The following is a 20,015-nucleotide window of genomic DNA, read 5'->3' on the forward strand; positions in this document are numbered from 1 at the left end:
ATCAAGGATCTCAGTTCAGATAAATATATAGGTAGGTAGGTTTGGTTGGTGGCGAGCTTGTCCTTTAATACTTTACAATAAGTTACTATTTCTGGGTTTAAGAAGGGGTCCCATGGTGAGATCATATGACAATTTGTGTGAGTTGATTCTCTCCATCTCATGTGTTGTGGAGGTTGAACTCAATTTTTCCATTAAACAAGTGTCTTTACCCACTGAGCCATTCTGATGGTCCCTTTAGAAAACATCAGGGGTTTTCTTGTGTTTTCATTTACCTCAATAATTTAGAATGGTCTTTGCCCTTAGCACCTGGCTGCTGTGGAAGAGAGAAAGATCAAGTCCCTCGTAGCTCTCCTGGTTGAGACACAGATGAAGAAACTAGAGATCAAACTTCGACATTTTGAAGAGCTGGAAACTATAATGGACAGAGAGAAAGAGGCTGTAAGTAAGGGGAATTTGAATGGTGGTGTTTTGAAAATTACCCCTAACTGCCTGTAAGAGACAGACTTTAGGTAATACAATGGTAGACTGTTCCATTGGTCTCTAGATTTTCTGTCATTCCCTGTATTTGATGAGCCAGTGATTATAAATAAATGGGTTTCTGTCTACTTTGTAAGTCTTAGCTATTTGTATGTCTTGACTATTTACATACTTAATATTAAATATCCCTTCTATAAAGGGATAAGGGATATTTTAAGCTGAATTTTAGACTTCCTGCCTATTTGTTTCTGGTGAATTGTAAAATCTATTACATGATTCAAGATTTTCTTGATTTCCTTTTTGTTAATATAAATATTAGAAAATAGAAGTTTATCTCATTTTGACTTCAGGGCCCATTTTTCTATAATGGCCACACATTTGACCTTTTACTGTATCTCTGTCACTCCTCCTGACCTTTTGTGCAGGTTGACTGGTAGCTGGAACTAGATCCAGGCTGAGCCTCAAGCAGTGTTTGTCAAAGCTGCTAAGTTCTGCTGTTTGCTGGGGCTGGGATTTGGCCCTCTCATTCAATTACATTTTCACCAACTTCCTTCACTGATGAAGCTTCTCTCTCTCTCTCTCTCTCTCTCTCTCTCTCTCTCTCTCTCTCTCTCTCTCTCTCTTTTCTTCTTTTTATTTATATTCCTTTTTGTAAGTTGGAAGCTTAACTTGGTGGAGTCTTGCCCTGAGGTCACTACTCCATTTATTCCACTTAGCCTCAGGCTTTTCTTTAAACTTTTCATCTCTTTGAGCACTGGACTTAGCTGCATTACATTTCCTGGTGCTCTTTTTCTCTTCAAACTGTGCACTTTGTATTTTTCCTTGGTCAGCTTGCTCCTTTTCATTCTGTATCTGCATGAGACAGAGACAACACTAGGCTGTCTGAAAATCTCTGCCAACACCATTAATCCAAAACACTTCAGTTTATCTTCAGGTAGACTTTGACAAGAACAGAAAGCAGGCACATTCTTTACCAAAATATCACAAGAAAGGCCTTTAGGCCTCTTACTAATCATTCTTCCCCTAGGCCACTTTCTTGAGTTGTGCCCCTACAGTTCAGATAGCCCTCAGCACTGTCTTCTATGCTTGAACTCGAACTTGTATAGCCTGTTAAGCCACACGTAAAACATTCAACTGCGTTCCTGATCCAAAGTCCACATTCACCAGCCATCAGCATGGTCATGTCTGTCACAGCAATGCCCTGCTCCTGGTAGCTACATCTATCTTAGTGTTCATTGCTGTGAGGAGACACCGTGACCACAGTCACTCTTTTATAAAAGAAAATATTTCATTGGGGCTTACTTACAGTTTCAGAGGTTTAGTCCTTTCTCATCATGGGGATGGATGTTCATGGGGGTATGCTAGCAAACATGGTGCTGGAGAGGTAGCTGACATTTATTTCCACGTCTGGATCCACAGGCAGCAGGAAGAGAGAGACACTGGACCTGTCTGGGGTTTGAAACCTCAAAGTGTGACCCCTAGTGACACACTTCCTCCAATAAAGGCCACACCTCCTAATCCATCCCAAGTAGTTCTATTCCCTATGACTAAGCATTCAAACATGAGCATGTGGAGGCCATTCTTATTCAAACCACCACAGCTATGTAGCCCAACCCTAATATCAGGGATAGATAGGTGTGCTTCAGTAGGGATGATGCACATGTTAGGAAATAGGATCTTTAGGAGCCAACTTAAAAATTTACTTTTACCAATATATTGAAAATGGGTCACTGTGACCTCTTCATTTTGTGCACAACTGAAACCTGATGTTTTTTTACAACCAAGAAATGTCCTATCTTTTATTGGCAAGTGAAGAAGCCATGACTGTTATCTTAACAGTGATTTTTGCAGGCTGTGAAAAGATTCTGGCATGTGTTTGGTACACTGTTTAACATAGGATTAGTGTTTGATAAATATGCATATGCCTTCATTTATACAAATTACTATTGAACAACTACTCATGGAATTTAATATTTGTAAGCTGTCAGCCTTGTGAACTTGTTAGGTCAGCCACTGTGCTAATGTATTGTAGGCAGATAGATTTTTCTGTCCTACCTGCTAGCTCCCAAAATACCACACAGAGACTTCTTATTAATTATGAAAGCTTGGCCGATAGCTTAGGCTTGTTCCTAACTAGCTCTTTGTTTGTTTGTTTGTTTGGGTGGGTGGTTGGTTGGGGGTTTTTTTTGTTTTTTTTTTTTGAGACAGGGTTTCTCTGTGTAGCTTTGCGCCTTTCCTGGAACTCACTTGGTAGTCCAGGCTGGCCTCGAACTCACAGAGATCCGCCTGCCTCTGCTTCCCAGGTGCTGGGATTAAAGGCATGCGCCACCACCGCCTGGCTTTTGTTTTTGTTTTTGTTTTTGTTTTTGCTAGCTCTTATAACTTAAATTAGCCCATATCTTTTAATCTATGTTCTAAGTGGCTCTGGATACCTTTACTCTGTACTCCCCATGCTGCTTCCTCTCTGTCTGGCTGGGGACTCCTTAGGACTCCACCCTTCTTTTCAGTGTTCCCCGAAAATCCTGTCTAGCTATTGGCTGTTTACCTTTTTATTAAAGCAATCACTGCGAAATATCTTCACACAGTGTAAAGGAATATTCTACAACAAATGTACAATACATAGATTAAGCATACACATACTGATGACTTTGATTGTCCTTATTGAAGAATCAAACAGTGGCGATGATCTGTCAGTTCTCCTAGCCCTTCCAACAGACAAAACTGGAGCCTGGACAGACAAGTTAATAATGTGGGCCAAATACAGAGCAAGGTGCCAGACATGTTTTGTATTTATCTGCTGTTTTATTGCTTAGGGATGAAAGACCATTATTACCTCATTTTAACCTAGAGTCTCTGGGATGTACAGACTTCTGTCCTATATTTCATGTGAAATAATTGAAGCTGATACTGTGGAAAATGAGCCAAGCAGCTAGTGGTGAATGCTTAGTTCTGTCTTGAAGCTACCAAACGTCTTTGTTAATTTTAGGGCACATTCCCTCTCAATTTTCCCCAATACAGTTTTCTTTAAGATAGTTGATTTTACTTATTTATTTAAGTAGCAATAGATCTTTTTAACAATTTATACTTTCAGAGTTAGATATAAATATGATGTTGCTTCTTTTTCTTCTAAAGACTTAAAAGCAAATGTTCTCTTGAGTCTTGAATATTCCATAATTGAGAGAGAAATGTTTTATATATTTCAGATATAACTAGTGCTATATAGCGATTACCCCAGTGCTCTCACACAGTGGTAGTAAGAAGAAAGGCAGTGGGGGTGTTTCACAATCTGTCAGGGAGGTAGCATAACAAAAAATATAATCCCAGTCATGTTAGGACCCTGAGCTGACGCACATGGCAGCTCCAGTTCCCGGGGATCCATCACTTAATTCTGGCCTCTGGGGGCCTTATATGTACACAATGCAGGCAGGCAAAACATCCATTCACATGACATAAAATCTCTTACAAAGAATTTTTCTTTTTAAGTTAAAAAATATATATAAAGGAAAACAAAGTTAAACATAATTCCTCTGGAGACCAATGTGTAAATTGAGAGGAGGGAGGTTGCCGTGGTTGGCCTACTTAGGATTATCAAGAAAAACTTTCTGAAGGAGGGGTTGTTCTGTTTGTAAGGCTGACTATCTCAAATCCTAAAATAGGAAAGAAAGGCATGATTGTATAAGTGACTAGTGAGTATCTTGCCAATGATGACTTTTGAAGTGGGGATAATGAGTTGTCACCTGTTCATTCATTGAGTGTTTCTGTTCCAGGGAGGGCAGTGTATTCAATAAACAAGATTCTGTGCCTCCATGGAACTTAATTACAATAATGAGTTTATGAAGTTACATTTTTACATGCTGTATATATGTATATGCTTTGTATATATACATGTTAGTATATTATTAATAATAACCATTATTAAGAAACTGGCATTTGGGTGCTAGAGAGATGGCTGGACACTTAAGAGGATTGGTTTCTCTTGCAGAGTTCTTGGATCCAATTCAGCACCCCCATGGCAGCTCACAGCTGTCCACAGCTCTGGTTATGGGTGATACCTCCGCCTTTTCAGCCTCCTTGTGCAGCAGGCTCATTTGTGCTGCACACGTATGAATGTAAAGAAAATACCGATATACGTAAAAGAAAGGGTAAACAGGCAGACAGGAAGGAAAGAAAGAAAGGACAGACATCTGGGGCTACAAGCATGCAGAGGGAATCTGACTTACATGTTACAGAAACAAGGAAGTAGTTGGATGGATGGACTAGACTAAGGGAAAATACTATCAGGGTCTCCTATTCGGAAGTTCTGGGGGTTGGGGATTTAGCTCAGTGATAGAGCGCTTGCTAAGTCCTAGGTTCGGTCCTCAGCTCCAGGAAAAAAAAAAGGAAGTTCTGTGGATTAAAGTGTTGGGGCCAGGGTTATATAGCTCAGTAGTAGAACATGCTCTTAGCCTGTCCAAGGCCCTGCTTTTAATCCCCACCAGCAAAATTTAAACATGCACACCTTTTTTGAAAGAAATGTACAGTGGCCACTAGGCCATCAGTTCAGGACTGGGTCAGATGCTAGGCAGATTCTTGAGCAAGAATCTGTGTGCCTGCTATTTTGTGGGCTCACTAGAGAAATTGGTAAAGCAGATTTAAGGGGAGCCCATATGAGGTAATGATGTGGACCAGAATGGCAACCTTCCAAATGAATGAAGTAATAATGTTCCAAATAGATTTCTGAAGGGAAAGCAAACAGGGTATCTTTACTAGTAGGTTGTTAGTTTTAAAGATTTGTTGAAAAGGCTAATGTTCTCCAGAGGAGTTATGTTTAACTTTTTTCCCTTCTATTTATTTATTTGTTGTTTGTTTTTACGTGAATGGATGTTTTGCCTGCATGTATGTCTGCATTGTGTACATGAAGTGCCCACAGAGGGCAGAAGAGGGTGATGGATCCCCTGGAACTTGATTTGCAGATGCTGTGAGCTCCTATGTGAGTGCTGGAAATAGAACCTGTACCCTCTGGAAGAGCAGCCATGTACTTAACCACTGAGCTGTCTTTCCAGCCCCTTTGTTTTCTTCTCATTTCCAGTAATTTAATTTATGTTTGTATTGCCCTAATAATTTAATCTATTTTTGGCTAGCTACAATTACATTGCATCTGTCTGTGAGACTTAAAGAGCCATACCTCAGTCACAGGCTCCTTGTTTGTTTGTTTGTGAGACAGGGTTTCTGTGTAGCCCTGACTATCCTGGAACTCACAAAGATCCTCCTGCCTCTGCCTCCCGAGTGCGAAGATTAAAATCCTGCACCACCACCACCCGACACAGGTTCCTTTCTAAAGCAACAAGACCAAAATGGCATTTCCTCAAATGGTACACACTCAGCTTGAAGCACATACCGAAACAATAAAAGTATGGTGGTTTTTTTTGTTTTTTGTTTTGTTTTGTTTTTGAGTGTAATAGTACTGCATATGTATCTTTTTAACGTGACTGTCTCCTTTACTATCACCAAATACTGAAACAGAAACTGCTCATTAACTAGTTCTGAAGCTTCCAGTCTCATCTGGGACTGGAGTTCTTGGCAGTATACGTGGATGGATTTTTGTCAGAGCTCCTGCCATTGTTTCTTCTTTCTCACCCTCCTCTTGCTTTATGCAAATAGAAGTGGGAAGAGCTCTGTGTGGACTTCAGCTGTACTTGCAGCTGTGTCTGTGGCATCTTCATGCTGAGAAGTGCTCTGTGTGGGCTCCCATGGATGCCACTGATTGGTACACCCAGTGTGAGAGTGCGCGGAGAGGAAGGTGGGGAGTGAATGCTGGGGCTCAGAGCAGGGCTTATAGGTGGTCTTTTATGAAACTTGATTCCCTAGAGCCTTCCTCAGAGTCATGAAGAAAGCTAACAAATGCACTAACTTTGTAAATTATTTTTAGTTTTTAGTCTACAGTCTCAGGAATTGGGAGGGCAGAAAATAAAATCAAGATATCCGTAGGGACAGAGCCTGGCATTGCTGGGCATACCTGTCATCCTCAGCTCCACAGCAAGGTTGAGGCCAGTATGGAACTACGTGAGACCCTATCTCCAATATGAAACCAAAATGAAAGATGTTTATAGAACAACTTAGGATGTTTTCATATTTCATTGTATTTCTTGTTTGTATTCTATTTAGACAGCATTTGTGAGGGGAAGGAGGGATAGTTTTCATGCGGTTCAGATTGGCCTTGAGTTTGCTATTGCCTGTGTAGTGAAGGTTAACCGTGAGTTTCAAATGCTCTTGCCCTAGCCTTTTGAGTTTTGGCAGTCAGTTTTATTTATCCTTCCATTTTGCATGGGTTCTGGGGATTGAATTTATATTATCTGTCTTTTGAAGCTAACCTTATATATCCTGAGCAATCTCACCAGTCAACCTTTATATTACTTTCATTAATTTATTTTTGAAACAGGGTCCTACTTGTGTAGCCCTGCTGGCTTAGAGCTGTCTATGTAAATCGGGCTGGCCTTGAACTCATAGATCTACCTTCCGTTGCCTCCACAGTGCTGGAATTAAAAGTGTGTGCCACTATACACAGCAACTCTATTTTTACTCTTAAATATTTAACATTGTTTGTATGCATGTGTCCATGTGTATTACTCTATACAGTACAGTTGTTGAGGCCAGAGGACAACTTGTTAGAGTCAGTTTTCTCTTTCTATTATGTGGGTTCCTAGGATCAAATTTAGGTCATCAGATTTGGCAATAAATGCCCTCACATGCTGGGCCATCTCATAGTTCTCTAATTTGTTTTGTTTTGTTTTGTTTTTTGAGACAGGGTTTCTCTGTGTAGTTTTAGTGCCTGTCCTGGAACTCACTCTGTAGACCAGGCTGGCCTCAAACTCACAGAGATCTGCCTGGCTCTGCCTCCTGAGTGCTGGGATTAAAGGTGTGCACCAGAGGCAGGCAGATCTCTGAGCTGGAGGCCAGCTTAGTCTACAGAATGAGTTCCAGGACAGCCAGGGCTACACAGAGAAACCCTGTCTTGAAAAACAACAGATAAAGTAAATGAATATTTAGTTTAAAAAATATTATGTTTATAATATAAAAAGTTAGATAATAAATACATTAAAAGGTGTCTCTGTGATCAAAAATGTAAATTCCTCCTACCTCAGCCTCCCAAGTTCTGGGATTCCACACATAGAGCACCCACCACTCTCAGCTTCATAGAACCATTTGAAGTAGATAAGGCCACTGATTCCTGAAACTCAAATGGTGGAATGAGAGAGCTTCTACAAGTTTTCCTCTGGCTACCTACCATACATTGAGTGTGGCACATGCCTACACACACACTCACTCACTCACTAAGGATTAAGAGGTAAGTGGGCAGCTTCCTAGTTTTCAGAGTACAGACTCAGTTCTATAATTCACCATTATGTATTTCAAAAACATTTTGGTTACCCTAAAAAGATGTACCCACACCGGCAGTAACCCTTCTCCACTGGTCTCATAGTGTTCTCCTATACTCTACGTGTAATCTGTCTGGTGTAATCCACTTTCTATCTTTGTAGATGTACTTATTCTTGACAATTCATGGAAGTCGAGTGATTAAAATATGTGACCTTTTCTGTCTGGTTTCTTTTATTTAGCACATTTTCAAAGGTCATCCATGCTACATCACATGTGTCATAAAATGTATATAACACTGGGAAAACAATTTTGTTCCTAGAGATAGTCATTATTAGTTTGGTGTTTTCCAGAATGCTCTCACTATGTATTTATATGTGATCACAGGATTTGTATGTACTTGGGTATCAATATTGTTATAAATTGATTTTCTTCCCACCCTGTGATTCTGAGGTAACTTTATATCAAAAAAATGTTTTACTGAATAGCTGTGTGCCCACAGATGAACAGTTTACTGGGGCAGATTTCCAGATGTCAAATCATATGGCTCAGTGGTTGAATACGTTTAAAATGTGCTTTAATACTGCCAACTTGTTAGGAAACACCTCCTTCCCATCCTCCCTGATTGTCATGAAGGTTACTCCAGTTTGTTGTTTGGAATACCAAAACTGGTCTTAAGTCTTTTAGTTTTTCATTTTTTGGTTAGTATAGAAAATAGTGAATTCTTTATGACCATTTTCTATGCTCAGATGATTGTGAGTTGCTCAGCCCTCCTCATGGCCCACCTCCCGGTGGCCCTCCTCCTCTCCAGTAGCCGTCCCTCTGTCTGCTCTCAGGATCCCTACCTCCTGCTTCCCACAGATCAGAGAGATCCTGTGACAGGTTTTTCTTTTGAAGCCTATCTTATTTTCCTGGGAATGACTAAACACTCTTTTTTGATTTTTGTCAAGACAGGGTTTCTCTGTGTAGCTTTGGTCATCCTGGAACTCCCTCTGTAGACCAGGCTGGCCTTGAACTCACAGAGATCCTCCTGACTGCTAGGATTAAAGGTGTGCACTACCACCACTGCCATTCTTGATAACTGTGTAAAACTTCATTGTGCATTCAGAGTTCTTTAAACTATTCATCTGTTGATGGACATCTCGGCTGATTCCATGCCTTGACTGTTATGAATAGTGTTGTAATGAGCACGGGTGTGCAGGTATCTATCTATGTGTGGTGCTGATGTAGAGTCCCCTAGATCTAGATCCTATTGTAAGTCTAATTTTGTGTGTGTGGTTTTTTTTTTTTTCCTTTAAGATTTATTTATTTATTTATTTATTTATTTATTTATTTATTTATTTATTTATTTATTATGTATACAGTGTTCTGTTTGCACGTATCCCTGCAGGCCAGCAGAGGGCGCCAGATCTCATTACAGATGGTTGTGAGCCTCCATGTGGGTGCTGGGAATTGGAACTCAAGACCTCTGGAAGAACAGCCAGTTCTCTTAACCTCTGAGCCATCTCTCCAGCCCCTATTTTTGTGTGTTTTGAGGAAGTGTTTACTGATCTCCATAGTGGCTTCACTGGTGTTTATTTCTACCTGGTTTGTTTGCCTTGTTCATTTTGTTTTATTTTATTTATTTATTTATTCTATTCCCAACTCATCCCCCCCTCTTTTGGGGGGCGTTTTTCGAGACTCGGTTTCTCTGTGTAGCCCTGGCTGTCCTAGAACTCATAGATTCACCTGACTCTGCCTCCTGAGGGCTGAGATTAAAGGCATGCACCACCACTGCACAGACTTGTCTTGTTTGGTTTCTCTCTTTTGAGGCCCAGGCTGCCCTCGAGGTCATGGTTGTCTCGTTTGCCTCAGCTTCTGAACGCTGGGCCTAGACTCAGGAGCTGCCACACTTGGCCTTGTTTCCTTTTACAGTTTATGGTTTGTAGCTTTTTCGTGGTGGAGGTTCCACACAAGATTTCTCTGTGTAGCCCTGAACTCAATCTGTAGACCAGGTTGGCCTTGATCTCAGAGATCTGTCTGCCTCTGTATCTCAAGTGCTGGAATTAAAGGCTTGCATCACCATGCCCAGATAAGTTTCTAGTCTTAATATTAAGCTGACCATTTGGATTTTTTTTTTAAACAATGTAAAAGAGAGGTATCAATTAATTCTTCTATGTCTGGGTGTCTAGTTTTCCTAGAACCACTTGGTAAAGCATGGCTCTTTTCCCCATTGTATCTTGACACCTTTATCAAATATTAGGTACCTATGTGGATTTATACAGTCTTTAGACTTGATTTGATATGGCAGGAATACTTCATTTACATGATAAGGTCAGGATGTAGCAGCTTTTTCAGATCTGCTGCTTCTGCCCCAGAGCACCCTGGGGCATCTGGGAGCCCAGAGCCATCTGGAGCCAACTGGGAACCACAATCTGGGCCTTACTCTTGCTTCAGGGGACTTGTTCATCCTACATTAAAGCTTTGGGTTTTAACTGGGTTTTCTTTTCAGGTGTATTATGTGTATTTAATCATTTGCCATTTTTAGTTTTCATAATTACTTCCTTTTAATTACTTTCTGTGTTTTCAGATGACAGACACAGTTTAGCAAGGCAGCCAGGGAGGGTGGGACCAGGGCATTACTGTGAGTTTGGGACTAACCTGAGCAACAAGGGAGACCCAGTCATAAGCCTTACCCCCATACTCAACCCTGCTCCTACCTCTTTAAAAAACGAAAAAGGAAAGAAAAAAGAAGGAATGACCGAGTTTGGAGATAACTAGTTTTGGGTTAATTATTTATTCATTTCTAGTAGTACAGTTTAGGGTAGCTTATTATCGTTAGGAAAAGTGAGTAAATCTTTCCTTCAGCTGTGTTGTTTGTGTTTGCTTTTGTAGCAGCGGTTTTGATGCAGGGCCTACACGCTGTTTCCACACTGGTAATCCTTCTGCCCAAATCTCTCAAGGACTAGGATTTTAGAAATATTTCACCATATTTGACTTTCTTTCTTCCCATTTCCCTAAGATAAAAGTTGTTTGTTTGTTTGTTTTCTTACAAAGAAGACCTGAGTTCGAGGCCAGCCTGGTCTATAGAGTTCCAGGACAGCCAGGGGTACACAGAGAAACCCTGTCTTGTTTTTTTTTTTTTTTTTTTAAAGAAAGAAAAGAAAGAAAGAAGAAGAAAAAATAAAACCTTGATTAATTTAGGTCACCTAAGAAATGCTAGTTAGAATTTAAAAAAGAACCCAGGCAGTAGTGGTGTACACTTTTAATCCCAGCACTTGGGAAACAGAGGCAGGCAGATCTCTGAGTTTAAGGACAGCCATAGAGAAACCCTGTTTCAAAAACCAAAAAGAAAAAGTCAAAAATACTGAGTAGTTAATACAGAGTCAAAAACATCACTTAGGATACAGCACGGTCTCCAGTAACAGTTCAGGGTATTTACAGTGCAGCTCTTGAGCTACCTTCTGTAGTTTTTAAATAGCTTCAGAACTACAGCCAAGCAGTCCAGAACAGTAGTGACTCCAGAATGTAAGTAAAAGGTCCATTTCTGGGATGGGTGGTGGTGGTGTGGTGGTGAAATTATTATGGCCACTCCACGTAGTTAAAAGGGAGATTTATTTAGTGGTGTAACTTACAAATGAAGGGATAGGTAGGTTGCTTTTGAGCCCAACACTTGTGGGACAAAGGCAGGCAGATCTCTGAGTTCAAGGACAGCCTGGTCTACAGAGCAAGTTTCAGGACTGTTACACAGAGAAACCCTGTCTCAAAAGATTTTTTTTTTTTTGGGCGGGGGGGTGTCCATTTCCGGTAACCTCTTGTGTCTAACCTCAGGAAATTGCAGAGTCCTAAACTTCCCAAAGAGAATATTTAGGAGTGTAAAAGCAAGACTGTAGTCAGTCTATAGCTCTTTTTTATTATTTTTTCTTGTACATGTCACTGCTTAATTGAATTTTTTGAGCATCCTCCCAATGGTTACATTTTGTCACGTTAAGAAGTCCAACCAAGCCAGAGCCTTTCATGCCAGCCTGCTGAAAATGGGTGTGTAGCTCTCTTTGATTGTGCAAGCCATCTGACTTGAGCATTTCCTACTGCGGTCTTCCTCATCTGCACAGCTCTCCTGCTGTGACACTTCCATCATCAAGGAACTTCCCAGCTGCTCCTTGGGCCATGCAATGATCTTTCTCACTCCATTCTACAGTAGATCCTCTGCTGGCTTTTGTAAGCTACTTGTCCACCTAGTTTTTGCTAATTATAGTATATAGTATTTATTCACAGAACTGGCTCCTTTCAAAAGCCAAAATGTTATATTTTCTTAACCCATTGAATGGCTCAGTAGTGGTACTCGACAGAAGTAAAATTTGAGCTATACATGAAATTAAGATTTTTTTATTTATTTATTTATTTTTTTTTTTGGTTTTTCGAGACAGGGTTTCTCTGTAGCTTTGCGCCTTTCCTGGAACTCGCTTTGGAGACCAGGCTGGCCTCGAACTCACAGAGATCCGCCTGGCTCTGCCTCCCGAGTGCTGGGATTAAAGGCGTGCGCCACCACCGCCCGGCGAAATTAAGATTTTTGTACCAGCCATGTTACAAAAGTTTAAAACAACTGAAATTATAATAATTTAATATGACAGTAATAATTCTACTTATAATTAATGAAATTGTTGTTGTTGTTTTTACTGGATAGTGACATGGTTCACTTGGTAAAGTACTTATAAACTAGGTTCAGTCCTTAGGACCCACATGGTAGGTAGAACCAATTCAAACAAGTTATCCTCTGATCTCCCTGTGTGTGTCTGTCTCCGTTCATATTGACCATATTTCAAATACTCAGTACTTAGGTCTCACTTAATGTCTACTGCACTATATAGTGCAACCCTAGAAAAGGATTTCAGTGAGAGATCAGGATGTGGAAAATGATGGGATGGGGTCACTACTGAAAAGAAATAGGTCTAACCTCATATGTACGATCACTATCTTCCATATTTCTATACTTTTAGATTCTTTCTATTGTTTTCATATTTAGGTTCATTTTCCTTTTTTTTTTTTAAGATTTATTTATTCATTCATTATGTATACGGTGGTATGCCTACATGTACACCTGCAGGTGGGAGGTGGGAGGTTGGACAGGCTTTAAATGTTGCTGAGAGGAACGGGTGGAGGCACTTTTATTTTCTTACCTAATCCCAGAATTTGGGGGGTCAGAGGCAGATCTCTGCATTTGAAGCCAGCAGGTCTACACTATGAGAGTCTTTCTTCAAGTAAATAAATAAAATATTGCCTGCAGGCCTACGCAGACACAGTGGCACATAGCTGTAGTTAGTCCCAGCTATTTAGAAACTAACACAGGAGGATCACATGAGCCCAGGAATGCAAGGGTGGCTAGAGCAAGTTAGTTAGACACTTTCTCCAGTAATACAAAGAAGAGGAAAGCCTCCCAATCTGTTGAAAGTAGGGCCACAGGGCATTTGCCCCGCTGCTGTAAATGGTAAGGAAAAGCAGATTGTAGACTAAACGTAAGGACATCCCTGGTAAGAGGCCTCTTCCTGCAGCATAGCATGGATGGCACTCATGCATCAAATCCATGAATTACATGTCATAAAGTCTTGAGAAGCCTCTTGGTACAGTTTCTCTTCTATTCCCTTTATTGCAGCTAGAACAACAGAGACAGCAGTTACTTACTGAGCGCCAGAACTTCCACATGGAACAATTGAAATATGCAGAGTTACGGGCTCGACAACAAATGGAACAGCAACAACATGGCCAGAACCCTCAGCAAGCACACCAGCACTCAGGAGGACCTGGTCTGGCCCCACTTGGAGCAGCAGGGCACCCTGGCATGATGCCTCATCAGCAGCCCCCACCCTACCCTCTGATGCACCATCAGATGCCACCACCCCATCCTCCCCAGCCAGGTAAGAGGGAAGCTTTGCTAACAGGAAATTTGTATATCTTGCAGCACAGATCATCAAAGGTGGTTATCATGCCAAGTGGTCATTTGTAACAAAATGTGAGTTCTGGCGTTATCATCACATGAATCTGGCCAGGTATATTCCACCTTTCTACTACATGCTTTTTCCTCGGTAGATCAGCCTCTGAATCGGCAGTGTATCTCAGACTTTCTTAAAAATTTAACCATATGCCAAGCATGGTGGTGCATACCTATCCTTTCATAAGACAGAGCCTGAGTGATGATGAATTGTGTGTCAGCCTGGGATACATAATGAGACCTGTGTACTGAGCCCCAGCCCCAGGTTAAAGTATTCTTAGACTGTCATAGACTGTCATCAGTTCAAGAAAAATTGCAAGACAAATGAACTTTCATGACTCTTTACCTTTCTACTGTTTGTACTATTTTCTTTTGGATATTAGGTATTTGGATACTGTTTTCTTCATAGTTGTCCTGTAAACTTTGATCAGTTTGGATTGTATAATCATAAACATTTTCCTAGAGCCATAGTTAGTGCTTGTTGGAGTGGAATGTAAATGTTGTCTCCAGTGTATGCAAAAGAAGCAATTTAAGATAGACAGGGAAATTCTTTGAAGCCTCAGAAAGTCCTAACCCCTGACTCCTTCATGTTAGCATTAGGCCTCTGTACTGGCCTGCCCTTGGGGTCCTAACAGGATACACCTCAGCTACAGCCACTAAGAGCACCCCCTGTGTTGTGCATTCCCTACCTTTCCTTATAAAAGGCAGGTCTTGCCCACCTCCCATCTCTCTCTCTCTCTCTCTCTCTCTCTCTCTCTCTCTCTCTCTCTCTCTCTCTCTCCCTCCCTCCCTCCCACCCTCCCTCCCTCCCACCCTCCCTTTGTTCTCATCCCCAGGAACCGATCTCTGCTCACCCTTATCTCTTCTCCCTCAATAAACCTCCTACATGGGCTCTGTTGTATGGTGTGACTCCTTCCTGCCATTTTCAAAATACAGCATTGGTTCCCTGTCTGGGAAGGCTCTCCCGGCAGTCTGAAATGTGCTGGGACCCTGGAACTTGGTCTGCCAGCAACAGCCCTGCTTTCCCACCTAATGGATGGATGGCACTCTCCATTCTTTGCCTTCTGGCTTTTCTCGAAGTCCTGGTACCAGGCGACTGTGTCTCCCTGGGACTCTTAGCCCATTGGCCCCTGCTTTTTGACAACAGTCCACTGAGTAGCTTGTGCCTTCTCATTGGTCATCGCTGAATTTCAGGGACACTAGAGATTCCAGCCCTTGGACCTTTTCTGTGTCACTGATAGAAAATGTGCCTATATCCATAAGGGCTTAACTTATCCGCCTTTGCAGTCAGACTTGGTCCCATATACCAATCAAAGTGGCGGCTTACCAGCACTCCATGTCCTGCTATTTTACAGGACCTTTGCAACTTCTGCCAGCAATCTGATAGATGGAAGAGGGGACCCTACTTTCAAGCTTCTCTTAAGTCCCTACTCCAATGCAGCTTTTCACTTTTTTTTTTGTGCTCCCCGCTCTCTCCCTCTCTCCAGAGATGGCGTGCACACACACACCCCTCAACACTACCACCTTTCTTTCAGTAGGCCAACCCACCTCCACCCTTCCCTTCTCTAATAAAAACGCTTATAGTGGGTTCTGTCATACCTGGTGTTTCTCAAGGTTGGTTCATCTGCAACTGCCCACTTTGCATCTGCCCAGCCGCCAGATCACTTTGCACAACACTGGCTACTTTGATTGGTGGGTTTTCCCTTACCCAGTCAGCATAAACAGTTCCCTGACCCTTGGGAACAACTGTCGATTGTCCAGTGTCCCTCTGGTGTCCTTGGAACTGGGGGTACACCCGTCCGTGGTGTGGGCCCCCATCGCTGACTGTCCCCACAACTCTTGTCTGAGGCCTCTTCTTTTGTTCGTTTCTTGGACCCTCGTAACTAGGGCTACCACCCCGGCCTTTGCTCTTTGCTCGACAGAACACTAAGTGTGTTGGTTTTACGCGGCGGTGCTGTGTTGTTTATTGAGCAGCGCTGTGACTGTGCAAGAAAAGCCACAAGGTATGACAAAACCCACTATAAAGGTTTATTGGGGAAGGAGCAGAGGGGAAAGTACTGTAGGCCTATGGAAATGGTTGTGCAGAAAGAGGGAAAGAAGGAGGGAGCAGCCTGTGACCCACTTTTTATGGATTCCCTTGCACATTCGTATATGGGCTAATGGAGCTACACATTGCGTGATCACACAGCACAGGAGACGTAAGGCCCTGGGATGACTAATTATTGTTTGTTTGTTTGGTTTGGTTTTTTGCCAGTGCATTCGTGGTCATGTTGTTGGAGTGGCCAGTGGCCACGAATTCCAACAGAGTGACTTGGGCCATTATCGATTCTTGCTTAATGCCTGGGACACCTGAGATATTATAGCCATTGGGTCTTGTTTGTTTGTTTGTTTGTTTGTTTGTTTATTTTAAATTCCTTTTTTTCTCTGTTGCAGCCATGGGAAATAAGGCCTCCAATCCCATAAGCCCCACATCTCCTCTGGGATGCCTTTTAGAAACCCTCAAACCTCTCAGCTTAATGCCCTACTTACAGACTTCTAAGCTTAAACGCCTCACCTGCTACCTTTTTATAATAAACAAAAGGGAAGAATGTTAACATTAGGCCTCTGTACTGGCCTGCCCTTGGGGTCCTGGCAGGATACACCTCAGCTGCAGCCACTAAGAGCACCCCCTGTGTGCATTCCCTACCTTTCCTTATAAAAGGCAGGTCTTGTACACTCCTGTTTCCTTTGTCTTTCTCTTCATCGTCCTTATCCCCAGGGACTGGTCCCTGCCTCCTTCGCTCTCCCCTTCCCCTCAGTAAACCTCCCATGTGGGCCCTGTTGTAGGGTGTGACTCCTTTCCGCCATTTTTAAAAACAACACTTCAAAGGACAGATTTCTGAATATTCTTCTAGAAGTTACCAATCATATTTGCCTATAGAAGCCATAGTTGAATACATTTGTGATCCAACAGCTTATATTATCAAGTTGAATCTTATTCACAGGCCAAAGTATGCTTTTGTTAATTTTACTGGTATTAACTAAAACATGGAGCTAGGCATCTGGGCATCTATATCCAGGCATGCTGGTACACACCTTTAATCCCGTCACTCAAGAGACAGGCAGAAGGATCTCTGAGTTTCATGCCAGATTGGTCTACATTGTGAGTTCCAGGACAGCCAGGGCTATATAAAGAGACCCTAACTGGCTGGGCGGTGGCGAACGCCTTTAATCCAGCACTCGGGAGACAGAAGCAGGCAGATCTCTGTGAGTTCGAGGCCAGCCTGGTCTACAGAGCGAGTTCTAGGACAGGCTCCAAAGCTACACAGAGAAACCCTGTCTCAAAAAACAAAACAAGGCCGGGCGGTGGTGGCGCACGCCTTTAATCCCAGCACTCGGGAGACAGAGGCAGGCGGATCTCTGTGAGTTCGAGGCCAGCCTGGTCTCCAAAGCAAGTACCAGGAAAGGCGCAAAGCTACACAGAGAAACCCTGTCTCGAAAAACCAAAAAAAAAAAAAAACAAAACAAAACAAGACAAAGATAGTTAGGGAATCTATTACCATCAGAGATTTTTCAATTTGATACTAATATGTTTCTGGAGATGATCTGACAGGTTCACACCACAGGATACTTTCCACTTCTCTGTCCAACTGAGTGAATCTTAAAATTTCTGTATAAGGGTCTCATTTTTCCCAGAGTTAAGCTTTAAATAAATATATATATATGCTCGATTGGACATCACAGGCTGCAAAGTCATTTTTCAAGCACAGTAGTTAGTTCAAAATGTAGCTGCAGCCAGGCAGTGGTGGCCCATGTCTTTAATCCCTGCACTCAAGAGGCAGAGGCAGGCGGTTCTCTGGGTTCAAGGCCAGCCTGGTCTACAGAGTGAGTAGCCAAGGCTACACAGAGAAACCCTGTCTTAAAAAAACAAAAGAAAGCCAGGCGGTGGTGGCGCACGCCTTTAATCCCAGCACTCGGGAGGCAGAGCCAGGCGGATCTCTGTGAGTTCGAGGCCAGCCTGGTCTCCAAAGCGAGTTCCGGGAAAGGCGCAAAGGTACACAGAGAAACCCTGTCTCGAAAAACCAAAAAAAAAAAAGAAAACAAAAAACGTCGCTAAGGTGGGTGCAAGGCTCTTGGCTATAGTCTCAGCTAGTATGGCCAGCCTAAACTCTATAGCAAGTTCTAGGCCAGCTTGGGCTTTTAAGAAACAAAACATATTCTGCTGTTGGTAGGTATTTCACTGCCTTGCTTCACTCAGATCACTTCCTTGTTATCCTTGCTCTGCCGATGAAGACCTACTCCATTGCCAGGCTACCTAGCTTTGGTGGAGCCAGGATTCACACTGAGTTCCATCTGATTCTAGATAAAAGTTATGCCATAGTGCTGACTTGTGTGCCACAGGGCTGAGTCCATTCACAGAAGACCTGTGTGCAGCTGTTTTCCTAGTGAGGTGGTGCTAGTAAATTCATTGATAAAAATGTAAGATATAGGTCATTTTTGTCCACATTTCTCACTAAAATAGGCTTTTCTACATTGACTATGTACTGGAAAGGATCATTCATGTGAGGGAGGGTGGTTTTTGATTTGTGACAAGCTGTTCTCATGTAAGTTTGTGTTTGTATCAGTAGTTAAGAGCACTTGACACCCAATCCCTGATGACCTGAGTTCACTCCATGGAACCCAAGATAGGAGAAAATTGGTTCCTAAAAGTTGTCTTCTGACCCCCAACGTTCTTGCCATACCATGCATATCCCTGCATTAATACAAATCACATATACATGATATTATAATTTTGTTTTAAACTATTTATTTATCTTTATTTTATTTGCATTGGTGTTTTACCTGCATATGTCTGTGTGAGGATGTCAGATCTTGGAGTTACAGACAGTTGTGAGCTGCCATGTGGGTGCTGGGAATTGAACCCTGGTTCTCTGGTAGAGCAGCTGGTGCTCTTAACCACTAAGCCATCACTCCAGCCCCATGATAGTATAATTAATAAAAAATTTTAAATAAAAGAATGTACAAATCATAAATGTTTGCTTGATGAGTTTTTGTTTTGTTTTGCTTTTTTTGGTTTTTTGAGACAGGGTTTCTCTGCGTAGCTTTGCGCCTTTCCTGGAACTCACTTGGTAGCCCAGGCTGGCCTTGAACTCACAGAGATCCGCCTGGCTCTGCCTCCCGAGTGCTGGGATTAAAGGCGTGCGCCACCACCGCCCCGGCCGCTTGATGAGTTTTAATAGAGATTGTAACCCCTATTAATAGTCTTGTTCTTCTTCATCGTTGCACCTCCCAGGTTACAACTCTCCTAGCTTCCAGTCACAGTGACTAGTTTACTGGTTGTAATCATATGATTTTTGTCTGGCTTTCTTAGTACCATATATAAGATGTACATGCACTGCTGTGAGTGATTATGTCTTAATTTGTGAATTCTCCTGTTGGTGAACGTTGGACTGCTTTTCAAACTTGAGTTATACAAACAGCTCGTTCAGCTGTGAACAAGCGGAAGCATATCTTAGTGAATATCTGCATACATTTTTATCGTGTGTGCCCATAGAATTGAGAATGGACATGGGATATGCATATGTCCATCCAGTAGGTACTGCTATAATGTTTGCAGTTCAGGCCTGTTTAAACTCTAGCAGATGAGGATAATCCTTTGTTTGTTGGTTTTGTGTTTGTTTTTATTTTTTGTTTAGATCTCTGTTAGTAAAATTAGGAGTTGCATCCAATCCCCAGATTCAGGAAGCAGTTATAGGAAGATCATTGAAACTTGAAGACTACCTAGGTCTTCATCGCAGGTTGTGGGCTTGCCACAGCTACATAGCAAATTCATCTTCAAACAAACTAAATAATAATAATTTTTAAAAAAACAGGTTTAGTGGTATGCACCTGTAATCCCCAGAACTCAGCGGACAGATAGGAGATTCATTATAAATCAAGGCAAAGAGGGCTAAATAGTGAGAATTATCTTTAAAGAAGAAAAGGAAATTAAGCTCACTGGTTCGTTTCATTTTGTTTTTTTTGAGATGGGGTGTGTCTATATAGCTCCGGCTATCTTGGAACTAACATTTAAACCAAGCTGTCCTCAAAGTCACAGAAATGACCTGCCTCTGTCTCCCAAGTCCTGAGGCTAAAGATGTGCACCACCACGTCTGGCTAGGCCTGTTTTAAAGCTGGCTTACTCTATCTAACTAGTTAAAAACCTGGTCAGCCAGGTGTGGTGGCACTCAGGAGGCAGAGA

The 20,015-nt window shown here is 42.0% G+C and overlaps 1 protein-coding gene across 4 annotated transcripts in view; it reads left to right on the forward strand.

Annotated features, from left to right (window-relative positions):
• The window catches only part of Smarcc1 (SWI/SNF related, matrix associated, actin dependent regulator of chromatin subfamily c member 1), a 146,032-nt gene that overhangs the window by 110,785 nt on the left and 15,232 nt on the right, over positions 1-20,015 (forward strand). For all 4 annotated transcript variants that reach the window (XM_052721783.1, XM_052721791.1, XM_052721769.1 and 1 more), the window contains exons 25-26: positions 304-438; positions 13,460-13,721. In XM_052721783.1, the coding sequence (XP_052577743.1) occupies positions 304-438; positions 13,460-13,721 (397 nt within the window). The remainder of the gene's footprint in view (positions 1-303; positions 439-13,459; positions 13,722-20,015) is intronic.

The sequence above is a fragment of the Peromyscus californicus genome, unplaced genomic scaffold (genome assembly GCF_007827085.1).
Source record: "Peromyscus californicus insignis strain IS unplaced genomic scaffold, ASM782708v3 Scaffold_11__1_contigs__length_118956290, whole genome shotgun sequence".
NCBI lineage: Eukaryota > Metazoa > Chordata > Mammalia > Rodentia > Cricetidae > Peromyscus > Peromyscus californicus.